At 56.4% G+C, this 27982-nt stretch overlaps 1 protein-coding gene across 10 annotated transcripts in view; it reads left to right on the top strand.

Moving 5' to 3' along the window:
• The window catches only part of DYSF (dysferlin), a 103254-nt gene that overhangs the window by 26180 nt on the left and 49092 nt on the right, over positions 1-27982 (top strand). For 9 of the 10 annotated variants that reach the window (XM_042807882.1, XM_042807880.1, XM_042807877.1 and 6 more), the window contains 17 exons: positions 281-412; positions 846-1012; positions 1318-1432; positions 1575-1680; positions 2317-2459; positions 3499-3672; positions 9272-9365; positions 9704-9781; positions 14737-14918; positions 15833-15973; positions 17208-17237; positions 17864-17890; positions 18704-18745; positions 21503-21604; positions 22104-22265; positions 22469-22634; positions 22972-23045. In XM_042807882.1, coding sequence (XP_042663816.1) covers positions 281-412; positions 846-1012; positions 1318-1432; positions 1575-1680; positions 2317-2459; positions 3499-3672; positions 9272-9365; positions 9704-9781; positions 14737-14918; positions 15833-15973; positions 17208-17237; positions 17864-17890; positions 18704-18745; positions 21503-21604; positions 22104-22265; positions 22469-22634; positions 22972-23045 — 1935 coding nt within the window. The remainder of the gene's footprint in view (positions 1-280; positions 413-845; positions 1013-1317; positions 1433-1574; positions 1681-2316; positions 2460-3498; positions 3673-9271; positions 9366-9703; positions 9782-14736; positions 14919-15832; positions 15974-17207; positions 17238-17863; positions 17891-18703; positions 18746-21502; positions 21605-22103; positions 22266-22468; positions 22635-22971; positions 23046-27982) is intronic. The other variant, XM_042807875.1, reaches the window with a different exon arrangement.

Here is a 27982-nt window from a genome sequence, read left to right as displayed (position 1 = left end):
TTGCCGAAGTCTGCTGGCTGGGTTTGGTGTCCCTGCCCCGGAGGGTGTCTCGCTGAGCCGCAGAAGCCCTGACCACCGGGGCTTTGAAGCTCCTCAGGGTCATCCCCAAAGTGCTCTGCACGTTGTCGATTCCCAGGGATGCTCCATGTCCCACCCTACCCCCCTGCCTCCCCGGCTGGGGCTTCATGGGGCTTCGTACCCACCACCCCCTGTCTCGCACCCCGAGAATCCCCCCTTAATATCCTCCTCGGGGCTGTTAACGGGGCTCTGCCTTCCGTAGTACCCCCAGGAGGAGGCGATGGGTCCGAGGATCCCAGCCCAGATCCGGGTCCAGCTCTGGTTCGGGCTGTCAGTCGATGAGAAGGAATTTAACCAGTACGCCGAGGGGAAGCTCTCCGTCTTTGCCGAAACTGTGAGCATCTTGCTAAGGGACCACCATAAAGTATTTTTTTTTATTTTTTTTTTTTCTCTTCAGTGTGGGCAGCAGCTCCGCCATGGAGGGGAGAGGGGGTGGGCTAGACCATAGGTGAGGGCGGTGCCAGGTGGGGGTCACACCAGCTCGTACCAACCGTGAGAAGAAAAAGTTGTTGCCGCCAGCACCAGGGGAGAACGTTGGTAATGAGCCGTAAAGCCACATCGTGGCTTCACATTTCCTTCTACTCGCTGGAAATCTTGGGGTGCCCGAAGGGGCGGGGGCTGGGGGGGAGGGCCTCTTCCCAGGAGGTCTGTCCTCAGGATGGGGCTCTTCAGGAAGGAAGGGATTATTCATGGGGTTTTTTTAAAGGATTATCCATGGGATTTTATGCGTCCAACACAAAAAAACCTCTCTGCTTGTGCTCCCCCAGTATGAGAACCAGACCAAACTGGCCCTGGTGGGGAACTGGGGCACAACTGGCCTGACCTACCCCAAATACTCGGATGTGACTGGCAAGATCAAGCTGCCCAAGGACAGTTTCCGCCCGTCCACGGGCTGGACCTGGGCTGGGGACTGGTTCATCTGCCCGGAGAAGACGTGAGTGACCTTTTTCTGCCAAGAGAAGAGCCCGGGTGGGCTGTCCCGGGCACCCCAAAAGCCTGAGGAGATGTTAAGCTGGTGGCAAGGTCACCCAGAAAGCTGGATGGAGGTCCGGGGTACCATGGGAGGGGTTTCCCATCTGCCTGCCCCATCCGTGGTAGGCACAGCGGGGTGCCCGGGCAGGGGGGTGTCCCGGCCGGCCCCGGGAGGAGGGAGGCCACGAGGCTGCCCGCGTAGGGCTGGGAGGGCAGGAGGGGGAGCCCCTGACGTTGTGCATCTCCCCGGGGGCGGGGGGGGGGCAGGTTACTGCATGACGTGGACGCCGGGCACCTGAGCTTCGTGGAGGAGGTGTTTGAGAACCAGGTCCGGCTGCCTGGAGGGCAGTGGATCCACATGACCGACGCCTACACCGACGTGGTAAGGGCAGGGTGGGCAGGCGGGGGCTGAGCAGCACCCCAGGCTGCAGGGGCAGGAAGCCCCCCCCCCCCCCCAGGGGCTCAGGGGGGAATTAGGCATCTGCTGGGCACTGCTTGATTGCTAACACCCCTGCGTCTCACAGAACGGGGAGAAGGTCCTGCATAAGGATGAGATTGAGTGTCCTCCAGGCTGGAAGTGGGAAGACGTGGAGTGGGACACGGATCTCAACAGAGCTGTGGATGAGAAAGGTATCGGACAGCGGTTGTGGGCGTCCGTCCTCTTTTCACCCCCTTTATTTTGCCCATGATGGTGTTTCCTTCCTCGGTCCCATCCAGCAGCAGGGATGGTAACATCCCTTTCGTGGCCGCGTGAGCTGCACCACTGCCTTCAGGAGAAGGGGGTCAGGCCCTGGGGGCACCCTGTCCCTCTCGCTCTGGGGCTGTGGGCTGGGCAGCCACGAAGGCGACGCTTCCCTTGCTGCTGGGGGTAGAGCAGGCTGTTCTTCTGGAAGATCTTACCTGGCTTCTGGTGAAAGAGAAATGGAAAGTGTCAGGCCAGAGAGCATCTGAGGTGGTCACAAGGGTTGGGGCTGCCTGAGGAGGGAAGGACAGAGAGGAGTGTCCCCAAGCTGTGACTTTGAGCCAAGGGCTGGTGGGACACCATGGGTCCATCACCGGGGCGTCCCCAGAGCAACACCTCTGTTGGGTAGAAGCACGAGTAGGTCGTTATCTGTGTGGACCAGCAAACTGGGAAAGCAAGTATCTGGACGAACCTTTGCTGTCAAAGCTGTTCCAGTGTGGATGCGCGTGAGGAGAGGTCCCTGGTGGGAGGCAAGGTGGGCGGCTCTTCTCCTGCCCTCATCCAGGTGTCTCCTTCTCTCCAAGGCTGGGAGTACGGCATCACCATCCCACCAGACCGCAAGCCCAAGGCCTGGGTGCCGGCCGAGAAGATGTACCACACCAACCGGCGACGGCGCTGGGTGCGCCTTCGCCGGAGGGACCTCGCGCAGATGGAGGCCATGAGGAAGGTAGGGTGGGGGACACGGAGAAGAGGGCGAGAGCAGGTTGGGGCCGTGTCCCCGTGTCTCCCTGTGAAGGTGGAGGTGCTTGGCCTTCTGCAGAGACCCGCCGTGCTTTGGATTCCGGTGGCCCAAGTGTCTGTGCTGGAGCAGCCAGAAGCCTCTGTGGTTCCCACCATGGGGGTCAACACCTCCTAGAGGTGGAGAGCACTCTAGGGGTGCTTGGTTGGGCTGCGGGACGGGATGGGGACATCCACCGGTGCCACAAAGCAGCTCGGGGGACCGGGGCTGGCCGAGGTCCCCAGTCTGTCCCTTGTCCCAGTCCCGCTTCCCTCTAGGTGGTGCAATTGGACTGCAAATGCCACCGCAGCGCTGCTGCTCTTCCCTACCCCCAGCCTGTTGTCCAAGACAATTGCCTCCCTTCCCAGCACTTTTTCCAGATAATTGCGGCTGGAAAGCATGGGGAGCCCCTGCCACCCCATCTACCAAAGGGATGCAAGTGTCCCAGGGAGGTGACACAGCTCTGGGGAGAAAAAGCCTTCACGGGCTTGTGACTGATGCCCCAGGGAGAAGTTCCCGGTGGTGGCCCTGGGAGGGCTCAGAGGTGGTGGCAAAGTGGAAGGCAGGCTGGGGAGACGGAGGTGTTGGGGCAGTTTGTGGCCCCCTCCTTGCCCAGTGACCCTTCTCCAAGTGGGGTTCAGCCCTGGGACAGGATGAAGGGCTGAATCCCCAGGGGTGGCCTTGGCAGGGCGAGGTTAATGGTTGGACTCGATGATCTTAATTAAAGGTCTTTTCCAACCTAAACGATTCTGTGATTCCAAGCTGGAGAGGTACACGGAGGACACGGGGTGGCACAGCTGTAGCAGGCAACAGCTTGAACAGGCTGGACCCGGGTTTGGGTGGGCACAACCTTGACCTTGGAGACCCCCATGCGCAACTGGCTTTGCCCTTTGGCTGCGCCACCATCCCCCCATTGTCACCTGCAGAGGGGATGTGGGGTGGTGGGGCTCGGGCCCCCCCTGACCCCCAGCCTGTCCCTGCCCGGCAGCACAAGCAGGAGGAGCTGGACGGGGAGGGCTGGGAGTACGCCTCGCTCTTCGGCTGGCGCTTCCACCTGAAGCATCGCCGGACCGACACCTTCCGCCGCCGTCGCTGGAGGCGCAGGATGGAGCCCCTGGAGCGCACCGGGGCCGCCGCTGTTTTCGCCTTGGAGGGGGCCCTGGTAGGTACCCAACTTTCCCCCCAAAAGTGCCGCCTGGGAGGGGGGTGGCTGGTCAGGTCTGCTCCCACCCTCCGCCCCGTCCCGTCCCATCCCAGGGAGCAAAGCTTATTATCCACCACTCGTTATCTGCTGCCTGCACCCACCACTGTTTGTTTAGCTAATATTCTGGCTTTCTTAATCCACTGGATTTCATAATCCTTTGGCTTTTCCAATAACTAAATGAGAAGCAACCACAGCAGCACAAAGCCCCTATTATAGGACTTTTTTTTTTTTTTTTTCCCCATTTGACTTTTTTTCTTTTTTTCCCCTTCCCTGTTCTGTCCTTCCCTCCATCCAGTGTTTGAACCCAGCAGCCCCTTTGGGGCACAGGCGGCTGCGTGGCGTTCGCATACATCAGCCCTGAGCTCACTCTGGCCCCATACTGGGGGGGTCCCTGCACCCCCAGGACTGCTGGTGGGACCCTGGCTTCTCCCCCTTCACCCTGGGGCCCCCTGATGTGATTTTCAGACAGACGCCTCATTCCTCTGCATCTCAGCAGAGGCAATCGGGGAGGATTTAGCTGGAAAACCCTACAACAAGGGGTGCGTGTCCGTGCACACGTGTGTGTGTGTGCACACCCGTGGGGCTCTGCAGAAACCCCCCGTGCCCTTCCCTGGCTCTGGGGGTGAGGGGAGGGTGGTGGTGGGGGGTGTCTGATGGGGCTGTCTTGGGGCTCTGCTTGGTCGTGTGGTTTTCCAAGGGACTCAGCCCTGCCCTCGTTTCAACTTCGTTAGCCCGTAAATGAAATGGGTCTGTGAGTTTGGCTGCTGATGGACCCGTCTACTGGGGGTACCAGGGGATGTGGGGGAGACCCGGGGGAGGAAAATCCTCTCCTCATGTGTGTGGGGCAGAGGCTGAAGCAAAGGGAAGGGAGAAAAAAGCCTAATTAAAATGGCAATGTGGCAATGAGCCCGGGAACTGCTGCTTGCTTTGCTCCTGGTGACGTTGATGTGGTGGCAGGGGGTCCCCAGTTGATTTAAGTGTCCCCTGGTGTCACTGGTCTGCTGCTGAGCCCTCAACTGCCCCAGGCTGCCATGGGCTGCCCCTTCCAGCCCTCCACCCACAAAGCTGGTTAGACCTGGTGTTATACACGTTGCAGAATTATTTTCAGAGCATTTCTTAGCCGTGTCAGTTAACGTTGGAGTGCCCAGTTCTTAAGAGCATCCCACATCTCTCATTTATCTTTATGCCAATGTTATGTCTATAACTTTTATTATTTTATCATGTAACGCATCCAGTTTATTATTTTGCTTACTTTCTAACTGAAAACAATTCTAGCAAAACAAGCAGTTGTCCTGCCTTGTCTCGCCTTGCCTTGTTTTGCCATGCCTTGCCATGCCATGTCATGCCTTGCCATGCCTTGTCTTTCCTTGCCATGCCTTGCTGTGCCTTGCCTCGCCGTGCCATGATATTCCTTGCCTTCCCTTCCCATGCCATGCTTTTCTCTCTCCCCTTTCCCCACCAAACGCTGCCCTAAGCATCACTGCTGCTCCAAGACACCCCCAGTGCAGACATCCAAACCCCTTACGCCAGACAAATGCCCGAACTGTAAATTTGCCCGCCTTGAATGTCAGCAAAAGACAAGGAGAGCCCTCAGCCGTGTCCTGGGTGACAGCAGGGTCCTGGGTGACAGCAGGGTCCTGGGTGACAGCAGGGTCCTGGGTGACAGCAGGGTCGCAGGGCATCACCAGGTCCCATTGCTGTAGGACCGTGCCGCTCCTGGGAGTTGAGCCATCGCCCAGGCAGGGCGATGCTGCCTGACGAGGAGTAGTGTTTACTTGAAGTGGGGAGATTTGGGGGGACGCTGTCCCCTCAGGGTGGCAGCTGGGGAGGGAGCAGCCCGGGAGAGCGGCAGGTGAATCCGTCCCCAGCCCTGGCTCTGGCTCCCGGCAGCCCGGGGGGTGCAGGACCCGGCCACCCGCCCGTCGGGCTCCGCTCGCCGAATTCCCCTCCGCAGTAGGTCATTCTGGCTCTCCTTGGTGCCCTCATATTTTGGGGTTACTGGCCACATTTGCTGTGGTTGCTTGGTTTTCCGTGGATTGCTGTATAAATGATCTTGCCATACTTTCTGGTTTTGCAGCTACATGCCTTTCTAGCTCTCCTCTCTCACTTGAATGACTTATGTATTTTTCCAGGATGCTCCATCCCAAAATAATACCTAAATTTACATAACATCTCCTAACCAGCAACCCCAGACCCTCCAGACCTGCAGAGCATCAGCCCCTCTGTCCACTGGAGCAGCAAGCGGGAGGAGGGATCAGGATGGTGGGGTGAAGTGGTACCAAGGATGGGAAAATAAGAGTGGGTGCTGAGGGCTGGAAAGGGTGGGCACTGATTTTTTCCTCTATATCTATTTCTAATGCTTTTTAAACGCGGGCCGAGGGAGGTAGCTTTCGCAGGCTGAGATGTCAGAGCTGAGGAGGGCACAGGGATGGAGTCTGAGCTTCTGCCACCAGCTCCCATCGCGCTGAAGCAGAATAAAGCTGCTGTCAGGAGAGGCATCCTGGAGCATCCCCCAGGTTGGATTTTATCCAGGTCTGGGGCCGGGGCTGCCACCCTGGAGCCTCCCCGAGCTCCTCCTGTCTGCTCCGTCCCGTTGCTGTTATCTGCCGCCTTCTCCGCGAAAGGCATTTGTGCAGTTTTGTGGTTGTGGCATGAGTTGCCGTCCAGCAAAGGAGCCGTGTGGCGGCGCAGGGAAACCGAAGCGGAGGGAGGATGAAAGTGCAAAGTCAGACAGAACAAGCCAACACCCCAAGTGCTAATTCCCCGAGCTATTCGAAAGGGTTGGCTTCCAACAGGAAGATAATACCAAACATGAGCAGCAGGAATGTGTCTTGGATGCAGGAATGTGTGGATGGTGCTTGGGGTTTCTGGGCCTCCCTCTGCCCGGGGATGCTCAGCTCTCCGGCCCCACCAAACTGAGCAGTGGGGGCTGTTAAGACGCGCTGAACCCCAACAGCCCAGGGCCAGGGTGAGCCAGAGCCGGGAGCAGCTGGTGAGCAGAGCCCCAGCGGGTCGCCCAGCTGCTGAGGGGGGATTTGTAGGAGCTGGCGGCTCCTTGGCCGAGGTTTTCCCCCAAAACCCCCACTCCGGCGATGCTATCCCCACGGAGCTGAGCAGCTGCAGCCCCGGGGCCGTGCACGGGGCTCAGCATCTTTGCAGGGTGAGCTCAGCGCCTGTTTGGATGGACCCCAGACCCACACATGCTTGCATGTACGTGCAGGCATGGATTTTTTTTTTTTTTTTTTTTTTTTTGTGCATGCTCGCTCTCCCCAAGCACATGCTTTTGCTTGGAGACTTTTATTTCAGCGCTCGCACAGGCTCCATCCTTCCCCTGACCCCAAACAACGGAGAGGGGGGGGTCATTCCCCAAGCCCCCCGTGCTGTGGGGAGCAGCATCAGGACCAGGCAGCTGCGAGGGCTCGCGGTGCTGCCACATGGCACAGGGTTTCGGTTGCCTCGGATGCCCTTAGCCTGATGGATTTGGGGTGCCCGTTGGGGCAGGTTGAGCTGCCTCAGGCGTTACATCCCACTGATTCCCCCGCTCGCTCCTGCTGCCCCCAGCTGCGGGGTCCCAGCTGACTAATGGGGAGCTTGAGACCAAGAAGTTGGTGGTGTAGAAGGATTTTAGCTCTCCCACCCCTACCCCAAAGGCAGAGCCAGTGTAACACCACCGCTTGCTGTCATTTCCTCCCTTTTTGCCTGTATTTCACCTGTGCATCCCCCCAGATAAACTGAGCGGCCTTCCTTTCCCTCGGGCTTGCTGGTTTGGCCATCATCTCCATCATACCAGCTTGGTCTTGGCTTTACCTCTCTGTGACAGCGTGTCCCAGTTATTTTGGGGATCTGCCATTTTGCAGCTCGCTCGTCACCGACGGTCATTAAAAGAGAAGGACCGCAGGACGCGGTGTGGCCCCCAGGCATGTCTCTGCCCTGGGTCCAATTTTGGGGAAGCCCAGGGCCGAGCTCTGTGGCTCGGGGCCGTCTCTGGTTTCTGATGGAAAGCCCAGCGGCCCTGCCCTGGAGCTGCAAGCAGCCTTCCCCACCCTGCAAGCCCCATTTCCTCCCATCCTCCTCCAAAAATCATCCGAGGGGAACCTTTGGCCGACGGAGAGCTTTGGGTTTTCCATGCCAGGCTGGAAAATCTTGCCTGTTTCTGCCGGTGCTTACGCCCCAACTTTGGCTCTGCACCAGGCGCGATTGAACCACCGCTCCCGAGCAGGGACATGAGTTAAACCGAGGGGGTGACAGCCAGGGTGGGCACGTGGTGCCACTGGGGTTTGACCAGGGTGGAGTGCACCCTGGGGACAGGGCAAAGGGAGGAGATCATAGGGGTACCCCAAAGGGCAAGGCATAGCCCTGAGCAAGAGCATTTTCTAGCTTGCTCTCTCCAAGGTGTGCTTTCCATGGTGTTTTGGGGTGCAAGGAGCCCCCCTTCCCTGTGGTGGATGGGCTGGGGGGGGGGTCCCCAAGCCCTTGCTGTGGGATTCCTAGAGCAATCCCTGCCCCATCTGGGCTCCTGATCTCCTCCACTTGCCCTTCCCCGGGCTGGCAGCGGGCGCAGGTCAGGGTGGGGGGACCGGGGCGGGGGGGCCCGGCGGTCTGCCGGGTAGGAAGGTCATAAAAATAACTGAGGAGCTATTCAGCTCCTGTGGGGAGCAGGGGGCGAGGAAGGGAAGGCAGAGCTGGAGGTTGCCTGGCAAACCCTCGGCGCGACCTCACCGCCGTCAGTGCAGCGCAAACCCCCGGGCGTCCTCGGCAGACAGTGTCCCGGTAATTGTGATTCCTGCCTGGAAGGCAAGGGGGGCTCTGCAGGCCACCTACGCTCTTGACGCGCTGTTGGGACTAGGTGGCTCTGCACTCTGGAAACTCTGTCCCAGACCTGCTTTTCTTCTTTTCCTTTTTTTCCTTCTTCCTTTTCCTTTTTTTCTTTAAACGCTCCTCCTGTCACTCCCTAGCATTTGATAATTGAAAAATATTTAAAGATCGGATTGACACTTGCCAGGAAGTTACCTTTACGCTCCTTTTCCTGCAACTAAATATTTGCAGCCGAGGTGATAAAAGGTTGGCTCTCGCAGGCAAACACAAGAAGAGGGAAGAGCGGTGGCCAAGGTCGGCCGAGACTCCCCCCAAGCAGTGAACGGGGCATTTGGCTTCATTTGACACCACCCGTATCACTGGTCACAAAGTTTGTACTCCGTTAATTTTGCTCGCAAGGGGACTCAGTGAAATTGCTTTAACTTTTACCCATTGCTCCAGGAATGATGAACTTTGTGGAGAGGCTTTTCCATGCTGGTGAGGTGCTGGGAGGAGTGAGGGGATGCGAGTCGGTGGCCCTCGGGCTGCTTTTGTTGTCGTGTCCTGTTCCCTCCGGGGTCTTCTCTGCTCTCCTGGGGCAGGAGAGCCCGAGGGTCCCTCCGTGGGCTGCCAGGAGGCACTGGGAGCCCCAGGTCCCCTTAGATACCTGCGTGGATGATGCCCCGGAGAACCCCATCCCGTGGGGAGCCCTGGCTGCGGAGGGGTCCCGGAATGCCCGACCTTGCCTTGTTTTCTCTTGCAGGGGGGAGTGACAGATGACAGGAGCGATGATGGCAAATCCGTCTCCACCCTCAGCTTCGGTGTCAACAGACCCACCATTTCGTGCATATTCGACTGTAAGGCCCCAAGGGTTGGAGGGGAGGGTGAAATCCCCCCGTGGCGAGTCCAGGCCCCATAGCCGAACGTTTCCCATCCTCTTCTTCTCGCCCCCACCTCGAGTGCTGGTGGGTGGAAAGTGGGGGGGGGGGTGTGTGGGCAAGGGTGGGGCACAGCTTGTCCCCCGGGGAACACCGACATGCTCAGGGCTCGATGCTCTCCTGGGAAGCCATGGGAAGGATGAAGCCCAGCTGCTCTCAGACACGAGCTCGGGGCTGGTTAAATCCCCAGCGATTCCCCCCGTGCCCTGCACTCATCCCAGGACTCATCTCTCAACGGTTTCTCCTTTCTCTGCCAGGTGGGAACAGGTACCACCTCCGCTGCTACATGTACCAAGCCCGGGATCTGATCGCCATGGATAAGGACAGCTTTTCAGGTAAGCCTAAATGCTCGTGTCCGCTTGTTTGTGCTTGTAACTAGTGCTGTAAGGAATGCTGGGGAGTAGTGGGGTCTGTAAAGCAAATGTTGGGGTATTTACTGATGTGGAATGAGGGGGTGTTCGGCAGTCAAACAACAAAAGACAGCGGCATGAGGCTTGCCCAAGGCAACCCGCCTGGTAGCTTGATTTCCCATCAGCAAAAAAAATCGGCGTTTCAAGAACTCTTATGTGAGAAACCAACCAGAAACCACCAGTTACCCAGGTCAGCCGTGAGTCAGAGCTGTTTGCTTTGCTAATAGCTCCTTCTCCCTGACCCAAGGTGACGCTGAAAGCCGGTGGCAGGGCTGGGTAGCGGATGGCTCAGGGGCATGACAAATAAAACCAGAGCGGTGGGCAGGGATGTTTACCGTGGCACATCGCCTCGAGCCCCCCCTCCACGCAGTGTGGGGCGCCGGGGGATTGCGGGGAGGATGGAGGGCTCTGGGCTGGTGTTGAGGTGAGGCAGCATGGAGCAGAAACCTCCGTGGGGTGTGCTCAGAAAAATTAAAAAGGGTGCAAGGGTGTAATTAGGACCTCGGAGCGGACAGGCACCTTCTTCTCTGGCATCTTCCCGAGGTTTCTGATCGGATTTATGTGCCCTCGGCATCCAGCTTGCTCCCGGCCGGTTGAATCCCAGCCAGCCTCTTTGCAGGGCAGGGGGGCAGCAGGACTCCTGGGTTTGGAGTTTCTGGAGGAGATTTGTCCTATGGCTCGGGGAAGAGATCAAGGCTGAAGAAGCAGAGACCCCAATTATTAGGAATGAAAGAATTGATTGAAAATACGGTTGGAAAGGAAAATAACCCAACAGTGGCAAATCTGTAAAATGGTTCATATTTGTTTTCATGACTGAACATTAAATTGAGCTGCTGCTCCTCTGCTCTCCATCCTGCAAACTTTGCAAGGGGGCTGGGGGGGCAAGGACTGGGGGATTTCCTTGATGGAGCCGATGCCTGAACCAGGCATCCTTCAAATAAGACTGTAACAAATGCCCCTACATTGAAAAAAAGTGGGGTCCCAGGTGGAGAAAAGGGTGCCCCAGGCTTTGAGTGAGAAGTTTTCCATGTCCTGCTGCTCGACGTGTCCCCAGCACAGCTCTGGGCACGTCTGAAACTGCCAGACTTGAGCTGAAGTGGTCGGGACATCTCGTGCTGAGCTCACGTTTTCTGGGTTAGGAAATCACGTCAGAATAAGATAGGTCACTCAATCTGTTGGGCAGCTCTGTTATCTTTTGGTGTGGAAAGGTGCTTGGGTGTAGGTGGTTGGGTTTTAGGCTTGTTTCGTTTGCAGCGTGGCTGTGGAGGTGGGAGGACGTTCCAGGGATGGTTCTTTGTGTTTGACCCGAGCAGGGCTCAGCCCCCCCGGCAGCCGGAGGGTCCCGTGTCCTCCTCCCGACGGGCTGGGCCAGCCCAGCCGGGTGACCCCGTGGCTTCTCGGTGCTTGTGAGCAAAGCTGCCTTTGCTCACGCCCGTTAATGCTTTGGAGTTGTCATTCTGAGGCGGGAAAGCGGGACGTGGCGGGGGATGGCGTTGTCGACCTCTAAGTCAGAGCTGGAGTGGGGGCGATGCGAAAAGTGCCCCCCTCGGGTCATTGCTTTTGCGGTGGGGGGGTCACATCTGAGATGTGAGCAGGTCCCGGGGCACGTGTCCCTGGAGCACCCCCACCCCTCTGCAGTGATGCCCGCAGGCAAGAGGCACCCAGCATCCCTCCAAGGCTGCCCCCGACCGTCCGCCCCAGGGATTTACGGAGGGGCTGGGGCATGGGACTGCCCCCCAGTTTTGGCACGGGGGTGACGGATCTCGGATGGGGTACAGGGACAGTCCTGCAGCGGGGAGCAGCCTGCGGGGACAGCTGAGCATCACCATGCCGGGCAGCAAGACCACAGTCCCAAGGGGCTCCTGCCTCCCCCAGTATTGTGAAGTGGAGGGGCCCGATGGTGTTTGGGGGGGGGGAAGAAAAAACGCCCTGGAGAGGTGCAGAGCACCCAAACAATCACCCAGTGTCTGCGCCCACCGAGCACCCGTCTCCCCTCCGCCTCCACAAAGGGTTTGTTGTTCGAAGTGGTGGGGACCGGGGTGATCTCATGGCCCCGATCGGCGGAGCGGGGAGGGGAGTCCCTTCCTTCGGAAAAACCCGGCCAAGGACAACATGAGTAACAACATGCCACAATGTGGAATTGTGATCTCCGCTGCCTTAACAAAGCATAAAGGAGTTCATTAAGGGGGCTTTACACAGTTATAAAAATAAACCTTCTGTGCACATGAGGGTCTAAACAAAGGGGCTTTATAGAGGCCTCCTTTAAAAAGAAGAAGGGGGTGGGGGGCGGCGGGAAAAAAAAAGGAGCAAAAAAGCAAATCCAAATCCATGGTTTTTTTGTTTATTGTAACGCATTTTGCTTTCCTCTTACTGGAAAAAAGCGCGTAAGTGGAAAAGGTTCTTCCCAGTGTGAATAGTGCTCTCTCCAGCCGGCCACCTTGCAAACAGCCCTGGCTCATTAAACACGTCTGCTGCGGTCCGGATGCCAAGAAAGAAAATACACCCCACCTTGACCCCCCCCCCCATCCCTAGAAGAGGGGAGGGAGGGTGGGGGATGCCGCCCCGCTCAGGTCTCTGGGGGATGCTGTTCCAGCTCCGGGGTAGGCAGGACATGTTTTGCTCCCAGCATCAGCTCAGTCTCGCGACAGTGCTGGTGTTGAGGTGCTCATGTTGTTTTGGAGGGTGAGGGGGTACCTCCTGGGACTGTGGGGGTTCGTGCAGCACTGGGGGTGCGTTTGTAGGGTCTGCCATGGTCCTGGTCTCTTGGAACTGGCTTTGGGGTGAGCCGGGTGGTGCCCCCTGGATGCTGCCGGACCCCCTCCTTTGTCTGGTGTATCTGTGTCTTGTGATGGCACGTCATGCTGGGTGCCAGGCGGAGGAAGTAGCTTGTGTCCTTCCAAAAAAAGCCCAGTGGTGCCTCCTGCCACCGAGGAGGTTGGGCTTTGCAGGCAAGCGGAGCTCGGGGGTCCACCCGGGGCCACTCCGGGGGGATGCGGCAGCCATGGAGGGGTCTCATCCCTGACAAGGAGCAGTAGGTGCTATCAGGTTACGAAGGGGGCTCGGTCCCCATGGGGTCTTCTAATGTGATCCCACGGCATGTTTCAAGCCTCTGGCCCAGCCCTTGGTCCTGGTTCTGCCACCGCCCGGCCCGGCCCCATGCCCAGGGCCACCGCTGGCACAGGCTCCTTGGCCACAGCGAGTTTGGGCCATGTGCTCTGTGAAGCTGTCAGGAAGGGAAGGTGTTAGGGAGGGCTCAGGTTTCACGTGTTTGTTGTTAATTGATCTCAGGCTTCCTGTGTTAATGACTTTGCTTGTTAAGGGAGGCTACTCCTCACTATTTGCTGCTGCCTCGCCGTGAGAAACCTCTGGTTTTCTCCCAGATTGGGGGTGAGACACCTCGGGCACAGCTCAGTGCCTCAGCACTGGGGTCTGATGAGACCCTGGAGTACCTGGGCCGTCTGCGCGAGGCTGGCAGGTGTGATGCAGCAGCCCTGAGGGAGACCCAGAGCCATCTGGTCTGGCAGCTGGAGGCCAAGTGGGGTAACCTGGAGTGTTGGGAGCCCAAACCCCTCCCCGAGCCGTGGAGGCTACCAAAGCTCATGCAAAAGGGTTGAGAGGATGACTCTGGCTGGTTGCTGGCTGCATCCTCAGCTCCCGTCCCTTCTGGAGAGGTTAAAGACCCCAGGAAGGAGACAGGAACGTCCCAGCCACCTTCTTCATGGTCTGACCTTCATAGCAAGGGGTGACCTGAAGTCACTGTGGACCCACATGTGCTGTGCTGGTACCTCCTGCATCTCTCTGGGAAAGACTGTGTGCATCGTGGAAACATTTGGTGCTCTGTGCTGTGCTGGAAGACGGGCCGTGTTATCACCATGGAAACACTCATCCTTGTAGAGCCATCTTTTGGGAGAAAACCCCACTCCTTAGGGCAATAGGTGAACCATTTGTGCTACCTCAGCTGGTGAGGAGTCATGAGGATAACATGGACCAGGACAGATCACGTCGGGCAGGGAAGAAATTCCTAATGTTACAGCAGTGGAGTGCTGAAAGATGTGGCCAGGGAAGGTCACGGTGTCTCCATCAGCTGAAGCTATCACACGCCAGAGGATAACGTTGCTCTGGTTAACATGGTCTCGTTGGATGTCCAAGAGGTTTTTGGTTTCAAAAACCTTCATCAAAGGTTTTCAAGGAAAGGCGGCTGCTGTGGGATAAGAAGGAAGGTCTTTGCATAGATGGACAGCGAAGTTGTGTGGACCATTGTGGTTGTCTTGTCATAAAAAGGGCTGGAATGATCAGTAGGGTCTGGACTGGCCCTTTATGAGGAATAACGCCATAGGCTGAGACTCTCCAGCTTGAAAAGGAGTTGTTTTAGTGTTGGCATGAATCCTAAGTGTTGGTGCAGTAGGCAGGGGTGGCCTGCTCCTTCTCTTCTAATGCAAGAGCTGGGGAACATCAGATGGAGATCGAGGGAGCTGGGTACTGCAAAAAACCATGAGAAGATGGTTCTTCATGCAGTTTTGAGTCCTCCCTGGAGGATATGGTGGGTTCAAGAGAGCCAGGGCAAGTCTGTGGAAGACAGTGCGCTTGTGGGGTTGTTAAACACACAGACATCACATCTAGCTTGGGAAATACCTGAACTGTGAGTAACTGGTGTACAGGGATATGTGTTGGAGAACTTGGCTTCATTCTCTTCTCTGCTGGAGTTGACTGGGACATGATGGGAATGTCATTGCTGTTTCTAAAAGACCCGCAGATCCTTCAGCCTCTTCACAGCCTTCCCTGGACAGCCCGTTGGCCCTTGAATGACTATGAATTGCTTTCTCCTTCCCAGACCAGTAGCTCTAATTCATCCTTTGCCCCTTGTCCAACATCTCTTGCAGATCCTTATGCCATTGTTTCCTTCCTTCACCAAAGCCAGAAGACAGTGGTAATCAAGAACACCTTGAATCCCACCTGGGACCAGACACTCATCTTCTACGAGATAGAGATCTTTGGGGACCCCCAGAACGTATCTGACTCCCCTCCCAACATCGTGGTGGAAATATATGACCATGACACCTACGTAAGTGTGTTGGCATCAGCTGGACCTTCATGGTGTGAGCGTGCTAGGGTGGATGGGACAAACACGTGGCATCGCTCCTGCCCGCTGGAGTGCAATGCTGTATGGTCTCTGGGTGGCTCAGGCGCTGAGCTGGACACTCGGAAGACAAAAATTCACCAAAAAGCTCTGCTAGTGATGTCCTTGGTGGCTCTGCTCCAGTTACCAAAGCTGCATCTACACCGCGTTTTGCAGAGTGGCCAAATTAACCATATTTCCTTGTGGAAAAATTCTTGGGACAGGTTTTAAAGCAACCAGGCAAGTAGGGGACCATCCACTGTTGTTTTCTCAGCTGCCCAAAGGTATCTAAAGTGCCTTGTAGTAATGGCATTTGGGGGACTGGTGAGATAACCTTGAGTCCTTCCTAGGAAAACTGGGCTGTGGCCTGTCACAAGAGCAGAAGGGATTTCAGACTCCATGTGGGAGCAGTGTGCAAGTGCAGAGCATGTAGACTATGTCTCAGGAACCTTCTGCCCTCCCTCCTCCAAAAGAGACCAGCAAGAAGCAGCAAAGGCAACTGAAGACCCCATGGCAGACCAGTAAATGGGCTTTTTAAGAGCTGCTGATACTTAATGCTGTACTCTGAGCTCCTGCTCTGGAAATCATGTGATACTGTAGGGATCTCACCTCCTGTTTAAGCCAAAATGCATAAGAAAGAGTACATTTCTAGCTCTAGTAGTTACAGGGAGGAGTTTGAAAACCTGAGTCCATATGAGCATCAAACCCATCTTTTTTTCTGAACCGGTCCCGTAACTGTTCAGACACTGAGCCTGATTTTTGAGGGATGGGGTGTCAGATGAGATGCGGGTGCGTGGTGAGGGACTCCACTGGGAAGTGGGGTGGGAACTGAGCTCCCCGTGCCCGTGCTTGCCTTTCAGGGTGCGGATGAGTTCATGGGGCGCTGCATTTGCAAGCCCAGCCTGGCGTGCTCGCCGCGGCTCTCCTGGCACCCCGTCGTCAAGGCGAACAGAAACGTCGGGGAGCTGCTGGCTGCCTTCGAGCTGATTCAGAGAGAGAAGGTGAGCTCCCCATCAGGGCCCGATCCTGCCTCTGATTGCAGAGCTCCTTCCCTCGGAGCCTCCCAGCACCTGGCAGGATCCAGCTTTTGCTCAGCGCTGAGCTATGCCCAGCACCCCTGGGGCTGCCTGGCCTTGGTCTCAGGAGGACGGATGCTCCGAGCAGACCCGGCTGCGACGCTCAGCGCTGGCTGCGCTGCGGTCGTGGGATGGGAGGCTTTTAGCGAGGCCAACTGGAAGAGGGCTCAGCGTTGGAGCAAAAGCCTGGGCTGCTGGGTACCAGTTTGGGAGGGACCTCTCACGCCCTGCCAGCCTGGCTGGCTGCGGTGCTGAGCTCCGAGCCTCAGCACCTTTGCACTGCGGGAAGAGCCTGGTGCATTTGGCCCCAGCTCGCTGCTCTTTGCTCGGAGTTCCTTTCTGGAGGGGGTTGGAGAGCCGAAGGGGGAGGTTGCTCCCCCAGCAAGCTGTCACATTCAGTGCTGGCTGTTCCTGTAACGAGCCGGGGGGGAGGAGGCTGTGCTTTGGAGCCAGCCTGGGTGGGAGAGACTCTCATCGTGCCCCAGGGTGTTCTTGTGTGCTTTCCCTGTCCCCCTGCACATGCCACCCCCTCGCCTCTCTCATCTCTGGCTTTTCCACTGGCCGTGGCGCCCGGCTGCAGCCCAGATGTGCCTCTATGCCAGGGAAAGTGGATGGACTGGAAGGATAAACCTCCCTGTCCTGTCCCTCCCTCCCAGCCCCGAGGTGCTAACTGGGAACGGGGGGTCCCTCCTCCCTCAATCCGATGCAGGTCCCAGCTCTGCTCCTGGAGGTTTGCTGCACGATGCTGCTGCGGCTGCCGGGGGTGGGTGCACGGGGGGCGAACCTTCCTGCACCAGTTTGGGGTCAGGGGATGTCTCTGCCACCGGGACAGGGCACCGAGTCATCTACACGCAGCCTCTTCTTCCTCCTCACCCCACTTGGACATTCCTGAACTGGGTGGGGAGGATCTTGGGGGGAGAGGACTCCTCTCCAAGGAGCTCGCTTGATCCTAGCAGGAAGCACCCGGGTGGATTTGAGGCTCTGCTCGTGCCTCCTTGTCAGAGGTGGAGCCCTGCCCTCCTGCCCAGGCTTTTTGGAGCCCAGCACTGGGCATGGAGCGGGGCAGCGTGCGGTGTTGGGAGGACTGATGTTTGTCTGCCAGGCAAAGCTGAGTTGGCACCGGGCGTGCGAATGGAAAGTATGTGTTTTTTCTCCACAGCCGGCTGTCCATCACATCCCTGGCTTTGAGGTAATGTCTCTACCCCGTTTGCAGCTCCTGGGCCTTGCACCCCTCAAAACCATCCCCTCCCTTGCCCCGACAGAGCTGTGGGGTCCCAGCTCCGTCAGCTGCTCCTGCAGAGATTTTCAGTGGACTCTGTTTGCAGCCCTGCTTCTGCAGGCAATGTGTCCATCCTGCCTTAGGGGCTTATTTTAGGATGAAGGCATCCCCATGGAGAGATGCCGTTTTCCTTCAGCTGATGGTAAAGAGAGATGAGGTGGGTGGGGCAGCTCACTGTTGACCGTAAGACAGGGCAAATGTATCCCACTCCAGATATAATTCCTCAGGTGTCAAACACACCATTACGCTCCTGCCCCGCAATAATTTCAGCGTTCCCGTTGCGAAGGGCCGTGCTTCCCAACTGCTCCAGCATGTTTCCTACCCCGCAACCTGGCCGAGCAGAGACATTAACTGATGCTGGACTTTAAATGGTTTTAAGTCGTCTGCATTGATTTCTTCTCAAGCTCAGGGGTGGTGGTGTGGAGGAACTTGGAAGGCATCCTCTTTCTATTTAGTTGTCAGCTACAATTATATGCCTTAGGATGAACTTAGGGGTGAGAGTTTCTCTAACTCTGTACTTTCCTTCTCTTCTCCAGAGTGAGTTGTCCTCCGGTCTGGATGAGGTGAGTCTGTAAGATTTAGTCGTCTCTTCATCTTGGAGACTGTTAAAACTGTGCCTCCATGGGGCAGCCACTTCTTTGCAGATGAGTCAAGCCAAGAGCATCAGGATTTTAGTAAAATGAGTAGATGGGTTCCGTGCTTGACCCAGGGAGTGCTCCCAATGGCAGGGCATGTCAAGTAGTATTTAACCTCTGTGGGGTGTGCGTGCATGAGGTCTGCTGGTGTTCAACCCTTCCAAACAAAGCATGCAAAAGCTGAAATCCTGGGCTGACCTTTGGCTGGACCTCAACTGAAATCCCAGTTGAAAAGTTTGCAATATTTCATGGGGAATTTGTCATGAATTGGGGCGTGTTCTGGACTGCTCCAGTTGCTCTGAAGGCAATACTCTCATCAGGATCCCAAGCGGCTGCTTGGGCGACCTGTCAGAGCTGCTACCCAGACCTTGTGCGTCCTACAGAGCGGATCACAGGCTGAGCCAAGCGGTGTCAGGGTAGGCTGGTGTCTTGGAAAACACAAGGCAGGGAGCAGAACAAGGGGCACGTCTACTTGAGTGTTATGTTGGCCCTAGGATCCAGTTAACCCTCAAATCCGGGAGGTGAGCTAGGAGGGACCTGGGGCATGCAAAGAGCCTGACCACATTTCCATGAAAGGTTGGGTGGGGTTTCTTCCACCCAAGCAGCCTTTCCTGGTGGTGTGGGGCTCATCTTTGTGCTCCGCGTGGGCTGAGCCGGATGAGCTTGTGTAAATATAACCATCTCTCTGCTCTTTCTCCTCCATTTCTTGCCACTGCCATTTCTGGATGGGGCACTCCACAGCTCTGCACCCCTGCCTTGTTCTACGAGGGGCTCCTTCAATGGGTACCTTTTATGCTCAAACACTTGACTCTCCTCTGTTCCTCTGCCTTTGCCCAGAAACGAAGCAAAGTCCCAGCAGAGACTCTCAGAGAGACCAGCTCTTTCAGCCATGGCCTGGCCTGACCCACCTGCCCTGCAGGAACCCCACCCAGAGCAACCCACGGAGGCTGCATCCAAAGGAGTGATGCCTGCCTGAGGTCTCCAGTGCCCTTAGCAGGACATAATGAGCTTTATGGAGAATCTGCCTCATACGTTCAGGCTCACGATGTATCTGAACGACCAGGCTGGCACCAGGCCTCCTTCTGCTGCACCTCTGTTTGGTGCAAATGGGAGTAGCCTTTTGGGGGCTAGATCCCCTCCAAGCACTGGGATTTAAGCCCCTCTTGAAACAACATGGCCCAGCTGCCCACTCAAACTGGGAGACATCTCCAGCCGCTGTTTTGACAGGGTTGATCTGAGTTGATGTTCACTCATCTCTCTTCCAACCCTGTATCAAAGTCAGGGTTGGAGCAGATGATCTCCAGAGCTCCCCTCCACCCTGATTGCTTTTGTCTTGTCCTTGTTCAAACCATCCCAGCTCCCAGAAGACCCCACAGGTCTTTCCATGGATGTCTCCTCCCTCCAGCCTGCCGCGTCTGGATTGAGAGCTGTGTCTGGGAATTGCTTGTCCCTTGCTACCACCCTGAACCCTCCCTTGCTTCTGCCTCGTCCCCAGGACTCGCTGCTCATTTCTGTCCCATCTGGTGAAACATTTAGTGCTCGTGCATTCTGCTGAGACCCAGGAGAATGACTGCAAAACCACCAGGAGAGCAGCAGGGATGGAGAGGAACTCAGAAATGGCTAGTGCTAACTGAAGACATGGCAGCGGTAGAAGCCAAGCGTGCACTGATGGCTTTCAAAGCCGCTGTTGAACCTGGAGAGGAGGGAAGGCAGGCAGGAACTCTTTCCCCAAGGCTTTCCCCTTTTACCATACAGACTTGCCAGAGGATAGAAGGATTGAAATGATTTTTAGTCCAATGACAATAAGAAAATGCAACCCATGATATTCGCATCAGTGAAGATTTAGGTGCCCTGTTAGAGAAAAAACCCTCCCTTTTTGGGAACAGATTGTTCAGCCATCTCACAGGGGCTGTGTGGAGTTTGAGCCTGCCTTGGAGACTGCAGATGGACTAGGTGACTTCTGCGTTTATTATGCAACTTAAATGCAACTTAAACACATTTAAAGCTAGAAAGAACGTACATCACTATACAAGGACAGATTGAGGCTTTTCTTGGCTCAGTCAGCACCCTGATGTGCTCTAAGTGCTATGGGTCACAAACCGAAACTGGGGATAGATCTTCAAGGGCCACTTGCTCTGTTCCTCTACTCCAAGGAAGGAGCAGCTCGTGTTGGTGGTGCAATGTCTGAGCAGCCTGAAATTAAGGCTCTGGGTAAGCAGGTGGGTTACCAAAAGTGCTGAGCACCCAAGCGATGCTGGGGATGCTCTGCCCCTCTCCCTTCTTAGGCACTCGTCTCCCAGATAACCTCTCCTTTCCCTGCTAGCCCTAACCATTTCTCCGAGCGCGTGGACCGTGGGAGGGAGGACTGCCTGCCCTCTTTACCGTCTGCCCCGTGGGGGAGCCCAGACATCTGCCCCGAAATGGAGTTACCAAAAGTCTTCAGTTAACAAGCAGCTTGATTCGCCAGCCACCAGCAACTGCCAATGAAAATTAAAGCTTAGACTCTATCTAACATGCCACCGTGAAAAATCCCTTTGTAGAACATTTATATACATACGTATATAAACCTGAACCAATCCTATAATTGAAATACATACGCGCACTTAATTTAATGCAATAATACTCCAGCCTGAAAAGAATGTTGGTCTCCTAAATAGGTTCCAACTGCCCTCGGTTGAGGGCTGCATTTTTAGAGGTTTTGCTTTCATTCCTGCCTTTTTGGTGACTCTGAACTCGAAGGTGCAGGTCAAGAAGAATCCAAACGCTGGGAGGGCTCAGAGCCTGTCCTCTGCGAGCGGCTGGGGAAGTCTGGCTCTCTGCTTTCCTCCTTTGTGAAGGCAAATTTTGAATCCTTCACTTGCCTTCCAGATTTGGTCTTGCCCTGAGGAGATCTCCTTCTGTCTATGCTGTGCGTGGACGGCTTTATCTGAGCCCTGTCCTGTGGCTGGCAGCTTGGCGGTTCCCAGTTCTGGCTTATAGCTGAGATGTTGTGGGAACAACATCCCCTTCCCGCAGCCGGAGGCGATGCCGACTCTCCGTCCCATGGTGCTGCCCCCACTAAACTGCTGCTTTTCGGGAGCTGGTCACAGCGTCTCACTCTGCCCAACTCCGGGAGCTGTATTTCACTAATTAACCCCCTGCTGCGGCTTCGTCCCCTCTCCTCATCCCTCTGCATAACTATCTCACCGTGGTCCTGGTGAGGGAGAGATGTGCTTTCATCCCCTAAAAGAGGCTGAGCCTTGATGGGGGACAGATCCCTCTCAGGTCGCCTGGAGAGGCTCAGGGATCGCTCTCAGCAGTAGGTGTTTGTCTTTTCCAGGGTCAGATTAAAGGGAGACAAAGAGTTTGCAAGCACATTCATCCCCCCAGCCCTTGCCTCCCCCTCTCTAGCTGTCCTGGACTTCTGGGAGAAGCTGAGTTTTGCAGAGAGGAGACTCTGGGAGTGGGAGGGGGTGCAGGACGGGGAAGGGGAGGTGAGGGGGGGTTGGTGTCCCACTCTGGCGTGACCTGACGTGCCCTTGGCATCTCTGCTCCCCACAGTCCGCGGACTCTGACCTGCCGTACCCCCCGCCCCAGCGGGAGCCCAACATTTACATGGTCCCCCAAGGAATCAAACCGGTCCTGCAGCGCACGGCCATCGAGGTGAGTGACGGGGAGTGCACGAGGCAGCTCGCCTCCGCGCGGAATAGCACCCCAAAAGTGTGTCCCTCGTGGGGGATGAGACTCAGAAACGGGACCCAAGCCAGACTCTGTGGATACAGAGTCCCCCCAGTGCTGGGAGCTGGTTCTGCTCATGGGTTATCTTGATGGGGAAACGAATCTCACCAAGCAGTCAGGTCCCAGGGCAGAGCACAGCCCCTGACCACACTTGTTTTTTAGGACAGTCTGCCTCACACCAGGATGATATTTGCACAAAACAGAGATGCTCCATTAATAGATAATCAGCTGTGGACCTGGTGTATTGGTGCATACAGAGAAATGCTTGCTGTACCACCTGGCTTCCCCCAGGCTGTCCTACATGGTTGATCCATGAATCCTTCATGGTGGGCCAACCGTCGGGTTTACCTCCATCGCTGAGCAGCTCAGCGAGAGACACAGACCTTTGGCTCAGTCTCTGCTGTCTGTTCCTCTCACCCTTCAGATCCTGGCTTGGGGGCTGAGGAACCTCAAGAGCTACCAGCTGGCCAGCGTCACCTCGCCCAGCCTGCTGGTGGAGTGCGGAGGCCAGCTCGTGCAGTCCTGCGTCATCAAGAACGTCAAGAAGAACCCCAACTTTGATGTCTGTGTGCTCTTCATGGAAGTGGTGAGGACCCGGTCCCCACCCTGCAGTGATGGGGTCAGAGCAGAGCTGGTTGGGAAGGACCTCTGGAGGTCCCCCCCCCAAAAATGCATCCTGTGGTGAAACTAATCCTGTCCTGCTCAGTCGTGGTTCCCTTTGGGGGGGGGTGCAGAGCAGCTGCCCTCCCTGCCCTGCGTAGTTATGTGGTCCCTCCCCTCTGCCCATAGCGTTTACCCAAGGAGAGCCTGTACAGCCCCCCCATCATCGTCAAAATCATCGACAACAGGCCATTCGGCCGAAGGCCCGTGGTGGGACAGTGCACCATCCGCTCGCTGGAGGACTTCTACTGTGACCCCTACCGCGAGGAGATGGACGGTCCCCAGGAGCACTCAGGTAGGTGCTGCCGTGAGGACTGCACCCCCGTGCCCATCTCCCGGAGGAGCTGTGTGTGTAGGAGCACAGCTTTTGTGCCGGCTGGAGGTCTGATACGAAAAGCCCCCGAGGTGCCAAGGAGAGGGTTCAGCTCTGGGGTTGGTTGGTTGGTTGGTTGGTTGGTGAGATGGACCGTCCTTGGCCGAGCTGTTCGACCGGCACGAAGACGAGCTTTGGCTGGTGTGAAGGCTCTGGGCGACGTTGAGGTGGCTCCTGGAGGTTGATCCCAAGGTGGCTCGGCTTTGGGGTTTCGCCCAGCTGGATGTCCTGCTCATGCTCGTGCTCGCTCCGATTGCAGATGATGTGAGCCTCACGCCCAGGGATGACGTCCTAATCGACATCGATGACAAAGAGCCTCTGATTCCTGCCCAGGTAGGGAAAAAAATCGCAGCGGTGGGAAGGCACTTTGTGTGACATGGGGGGAACTTGTGCAGGTACAGGGCTGGGGCAGAGAGTGATGCAGATGTGGGGTCCCCTCTGGTTGTGCCCTTCCTTTTGCAGCTTCCACGGCCGTTTTCACGCTCTCTCCTCCGCCACACCACAACAACCAACCGCAAACTCCTCCTTCTCCCCTACGTTTAACATGAGGTGTCAGATTTGCTTTTCTGGGGGAGAGACACCAGGCTCTCTCCATGCCAGACTCTTCCCTTCAGCGTCTCTTCCTCAGATGAGTGGGTTGGCTTGAGGCTGAATGTTTGCAGTCAGCCCCGCAGGGCTCTGCTGTGGGGGATGCTCTCTTGGGAATGACAGCCACTGCCCCAAAGAGCTGACAGTCTCGAGGGGACTCACCCCAGCACTGAGGAGGGTGAACTTGGTGCTGGCAGATGGGACAGTTTGCCCAAGGCCACACTGGAAACAAAGGTCCCCTGAGGCTCGCTCGTCCTTACCACAACCACACGGCCAGGTTTCCTTTCCCCAGTTTTCCTCTTTGTTTGTTTGCAGGATGCTTTGCTGCTTCCAAACCCACGCGCCGCTTTCAAGCAGCTCCAGTTACTCTGCAGAGGGTCCCGGTGGGGACTGGGATTGCAGAATATCCGTGGTGAGAGGAGCTGGGCAGGCTTTAGCGGGGAAGGAGGGACGTGTTGCTGTTGTTGCAGGAAGCACGTTTGTCTGTGCCACGAGTTCGAGGGGTCTCAGCTGCCCCTGGTAGATGGGTCAGGCTGCTCGTGCCGCTGGGGTTGCTGTTCCTCCTTCCTGAAGCACAGCTGGAAGGTGTCTGGGCCTCACCGGTGACACTGGCCCTGCTGGTGCTTCACTTTTCTCTAGCCCTTGGGTTTCTTGGCCGGCAGACGTGTCCTCTCCGAGGCAGAGACCTGCCAGTGCCGACACGTGTGTGTGCGATACACAAGTCTGTCAGCGAGCCTGACTGCTCTGGAGCAGCTGAAAATGTTGTCAGAGGCATTTGGCAGAGCTTTTCATGGTCTCCTGTTCCTTCGGGGTATTTAAGGGGCTCTGGCAGTCCCTTCCTCCCTGTTTAAAAGTTTGTGGGTGCTGCATGGTACCCCAGGCTAGAAAAGCCTGAGCTTTCTGTAAGAGCTCCGCCTCATCAGGCATGCCCCTTGCCTTGCCCCTCACCACCCATGAAAGGAAGATGTGTAATTTGGGCGCCAGTGCTTCTGCTCTTTATTCGGCTCCTTGGTGGCACCTCAGCACTGCTCTCCACGAGGACTTCACGATCCACCGGTCCGTGCCGTCAGGCGTCTGCGGTCGTGTCCCGAGGCGGGCTCAGGCTGAGCTCGCAGCGTCGGGCTGTCCCTGGAGAGGCAGAGGTGGAGCTGCACCCCTCTCCTTGCCGCGTCCCTCCGGCTAGGCGATCCGATGCGCTTTAGCTCTGTGCCGTGCAAATCCTCCCTGCGGCTGAGCAGGCGTTGCTTAAGCAGGCGTGCGCGTTGCGCGCTGCAACCTCCGCCCGGTTCAAGGCTTTCAGGCTTTGGGTTAAGGAAGAATCAAGATTTTTGGCCAGCGCTTGGCAAAAGCTGTGGGTGTGGGACTCCAGCCCGCTGCGGTCTTGACTGCAGCTGGCCCTGCTCGTGCCTCCCGATCCCAAGCACCGATGAGATCCGGGTTGGTGCTCTCAGGCAAGGTCACCCCCCGGTCCTTGCAGCGAGGCAAGAGCTGGCTTTTTGGCTTCCCCACCAGCCAAGAGGTGGGATGTTCAGATGCTCAGCTCCCGGGGACGCTGGCAGCCCATCCTGAGGTGCTTCAGTATCGATTAGGAACTGGACAGCAGAGTCTGAAAACATTGGCCCAAGTGAAATAGTGTCGTTGAAAGGAAAAAAGCAGCTCCAGACTGAAAATACTACTGACAGTCTAATTGACTTTCCATTCGCTTGCCATTTGCGGATTTGTCTTAATAATTTACAATTGTGCTTCATCTTCTATCAGTAAAGTAACTGGAGCATGTCGGTAAAAAACACACCAAAATGAGTCTTGGAACAGGAACCTTCCCTTCTGCAAATAAAAAACAAAACAAAACAAAACACTTTTTCTAGCCTAGTGCAGAAAATACTTGGGAGAGAGGTGAGGGGGTCAGGGAATAATGAGCGTAGGAGAGCTGGGGTGCAGGTCTTGCCTTTACCTCTGATTTACCTCGTGATGCTGGGCAAGTGATGTCCCTTTGCTGCACCAGGGAAGCTGGTGGCACCCAGTGCCTCCCCCAAGGTTGCAAGACCCTCTGCAGAGACGGTGGGCTAAGACCCCCAACAGAGGGGTTTTCTGGGCCCCTCCTGACCCACGGCCACAGATGGGACGGTGGTGGGCGGACTGGCTTTACACCTGCGACTCCAGGAAGCTGCAAAGGCATAATTTCTTACTTTTTAATAGAAAAATCTACCCAACTTTCAGGTTGGTTTGACTAAATTTTTTTTGGGGATATATTCTGAAACCTACAGTTTAAATTCTCCTCCCTTTTTTTTCGTTTTTTCATCAATTTTCAGTCAAAACAGTGGTGTGTAGCAGAATAACAACCTGCAGCACTTCCGATGTGCAATGCCGCTCTTTGAGACCATCAGAGTGACTGCCTCTGCACTGGACCTCTGCTGCATTTTTTTTGATGGAAAAACCATTTCTTAAATGCAACTTTTTTTTTTTTTTTAATTTTGGTTAAAAAATGAATTTACAAAACATTTCCTTTCCTCTCACCTTCATCTGCCAGCACCCTTTCCCACCCCTGATTTTTCTGTATCGTCAGTGGGGTCCAGACCCGCTCCTGCTCCTTCTCCTGTGACTTTGGTGGAGCTAACAAAAAGGAAATGCAATTCTCTCTGGGAACCCAGGGTTTTGACCCAAATTTGTTTTCTGACGGGGAGCCGGGATGGCTGGGGCTTCCACTCAGCACCGGCCCTGGCTGCCGTGATGCAGGACGAGGCGGGTGCTCTTAGCCCCCCTCATTATCCTTTTACTTTGCTTAATGGAAATTCCCCTGCTTTGTTTTACCAGGGGGTTTATTAACCCAGTGGCTGCTTTTTTGAGGGAGGTGAGGGGAGGAAAGTTTCCTCCCATAAACATCCTTTATGAGAGCTGCTGGCGAAGGCTCTGCTGGGTGCGGAGGGGGGGCTCTGGCCACCGCGGGACCTCGGCATGGGGCTGCCGTGGAGTCGGGGTCCTCTGCGAGCCGGTGCTGAAGGGGCCTGGCCAAGGCTGTGCTGGACACCCATGCTCTGCGGGGCTGGGGGGGCTCCCAGTTTGCTCCATTTCCTCTGTCTGTGCTCTATGGGCAGGAGGGAGGGAGCACCCTGGGGTGCCCCCCACCCTGCGGGGCTGGGGGGGCTCCCAGTTTGCTCCATTTCCTCTGTCTGTGCTCTATGGGCAGGAGGGAGGGAGCACCCTGGGGTGCCCCCCACCCTGCGGGGCTGGGGGGGCTCCCAGTTTGCTCCATTTCCTCTGTCTGTGCTCTATGGGCAGGAGGGAGGGAGCACCCTGGGGTGCCCCCCACCCTGCGGGGCTGGGGGGGCTCCCAGTTTGCTCCATTTCCTCTGTCTGTGCTCTATGGGCAGGAGGGAGGGAGCACCCTGGGGTGCCCCCCACCCTGCGGGGCAGGTTGGGGGGTCTCCCCGCCTGGCCTCTGCCCGGCTCTGCCATGCCCACTGTTGCTTGAAATCCTCTGAATCAGATCGCCATGGCTTTTGGTATGAAAAGTCGTCTTTTTTACGGGTTTTTCTTTTCCTTGGGCACTTTCTAACGGTGAAAAATCAAGAATGTTTTTCAGGTTAATTTTGCAGCACTACATTCACTTTTGGTGTTTTCCCCTGAGACTCATTCACCATTTCCCCGTTTTTCCCCAGGTTTTGTTGCACCTGGAGGTGAGGGCAAGGCAAGAAAGAGAAACCCAGGGCTCACACTGTTCTTACATCCGCGCTCCCAAAATGGCAGCATTTCAAATTCCTTTTGGCTTCCACCTTTTTTTTTTTATTGCAGTTAGTTTGGAAAAGAAAAGGAAAAACTGTCCTCCAAAGCTTTTTCTTTTTTTTCCCCATCTTTTGACCAGCGTTAACTGTGAACATGCTTGTTGGTGGCATGGGGTGTGCAAGCCAGAGATCGTAGGTGCTGTGTAGACAAGCGTGCACCTGCATTTAGGGAACCGAGTGTGCAAACCTCTACCTGTGCTGAGGTGGTGCTCTGGCCCCGTCCATCACTGGGGGGACCTCTTGGAGATGCTGGCCCAGAGGCGAAGGCAGCTGGGCAGGGAGTTTTGGGGTAGTTTAGGAGGAAAAGCAGGATTGCGGTACACAGGGACATCTTGCACCTGGGACTCAGCACCACGCTGGGTGTTGATCACGTCCGCAGGGCTGGTAAAGGTGGCAGAAGAGGTGGGAGGAGAGGGGCAGCCTGTTCCTCCTCCAAGCCTGTCCCGAAACCTGCTCCTCATTAGGCTAATTTGGAGAGAGGCTGGAGGCTCTGTTATTGTGTGTCCGCAGTGCCCTGGCACGGCAGGGCTGTTTAAATTGCAAACAAGAATTAATCCCCTCCTCAGATGTGGTGGGGCATCGCGGGGAAACCGTTGCTTGGTGAGCCGCACCCTGTCACCGCAGGCGCCACAGGATCTGGCCCTGCTCCCCCCTCTCCTCCCACCCCGGCACAGGCAGCTCCAGGCAGGACGGGGCCGAGGGAGAGCTGCACCCAGGGCCAAGGGGACCCCTTTCAGACACCCGCACTCACTCCAGGCCGGGCTGGTGGGCTCCCAGTGAGCAGGTTGTGATGGGAGGAAGGAAGGAAAATAGCAGTCCCCAACCCTCCTCCGGCTCCCGTCCTTCCCGCAGCTTTGCTCTGGATGCTCTTGTCCAAACACACTTGCTGCTCTTTACCAGCTT

This window comes from Tyto alba, unplaced genomic scaffold (genome assembly GCF_018691265.1).
Source record: "Tyto alba isolate M040663 unplaced genomic scaffold, T.alba_DEE_v4.0 Super-Scaffold_6, whole genome shotgun sequence".
Taxonomy (NCBI): Eukaryota; Metazoa; Chordata; class Aves; order Strigiformes; family Tytonidae; genus Tyto; species Tyto alba.
Note: the sequence above shows the minus strand (reverse complement) of the source record. Positions and strands in the feature narration are given on the sequence as shown.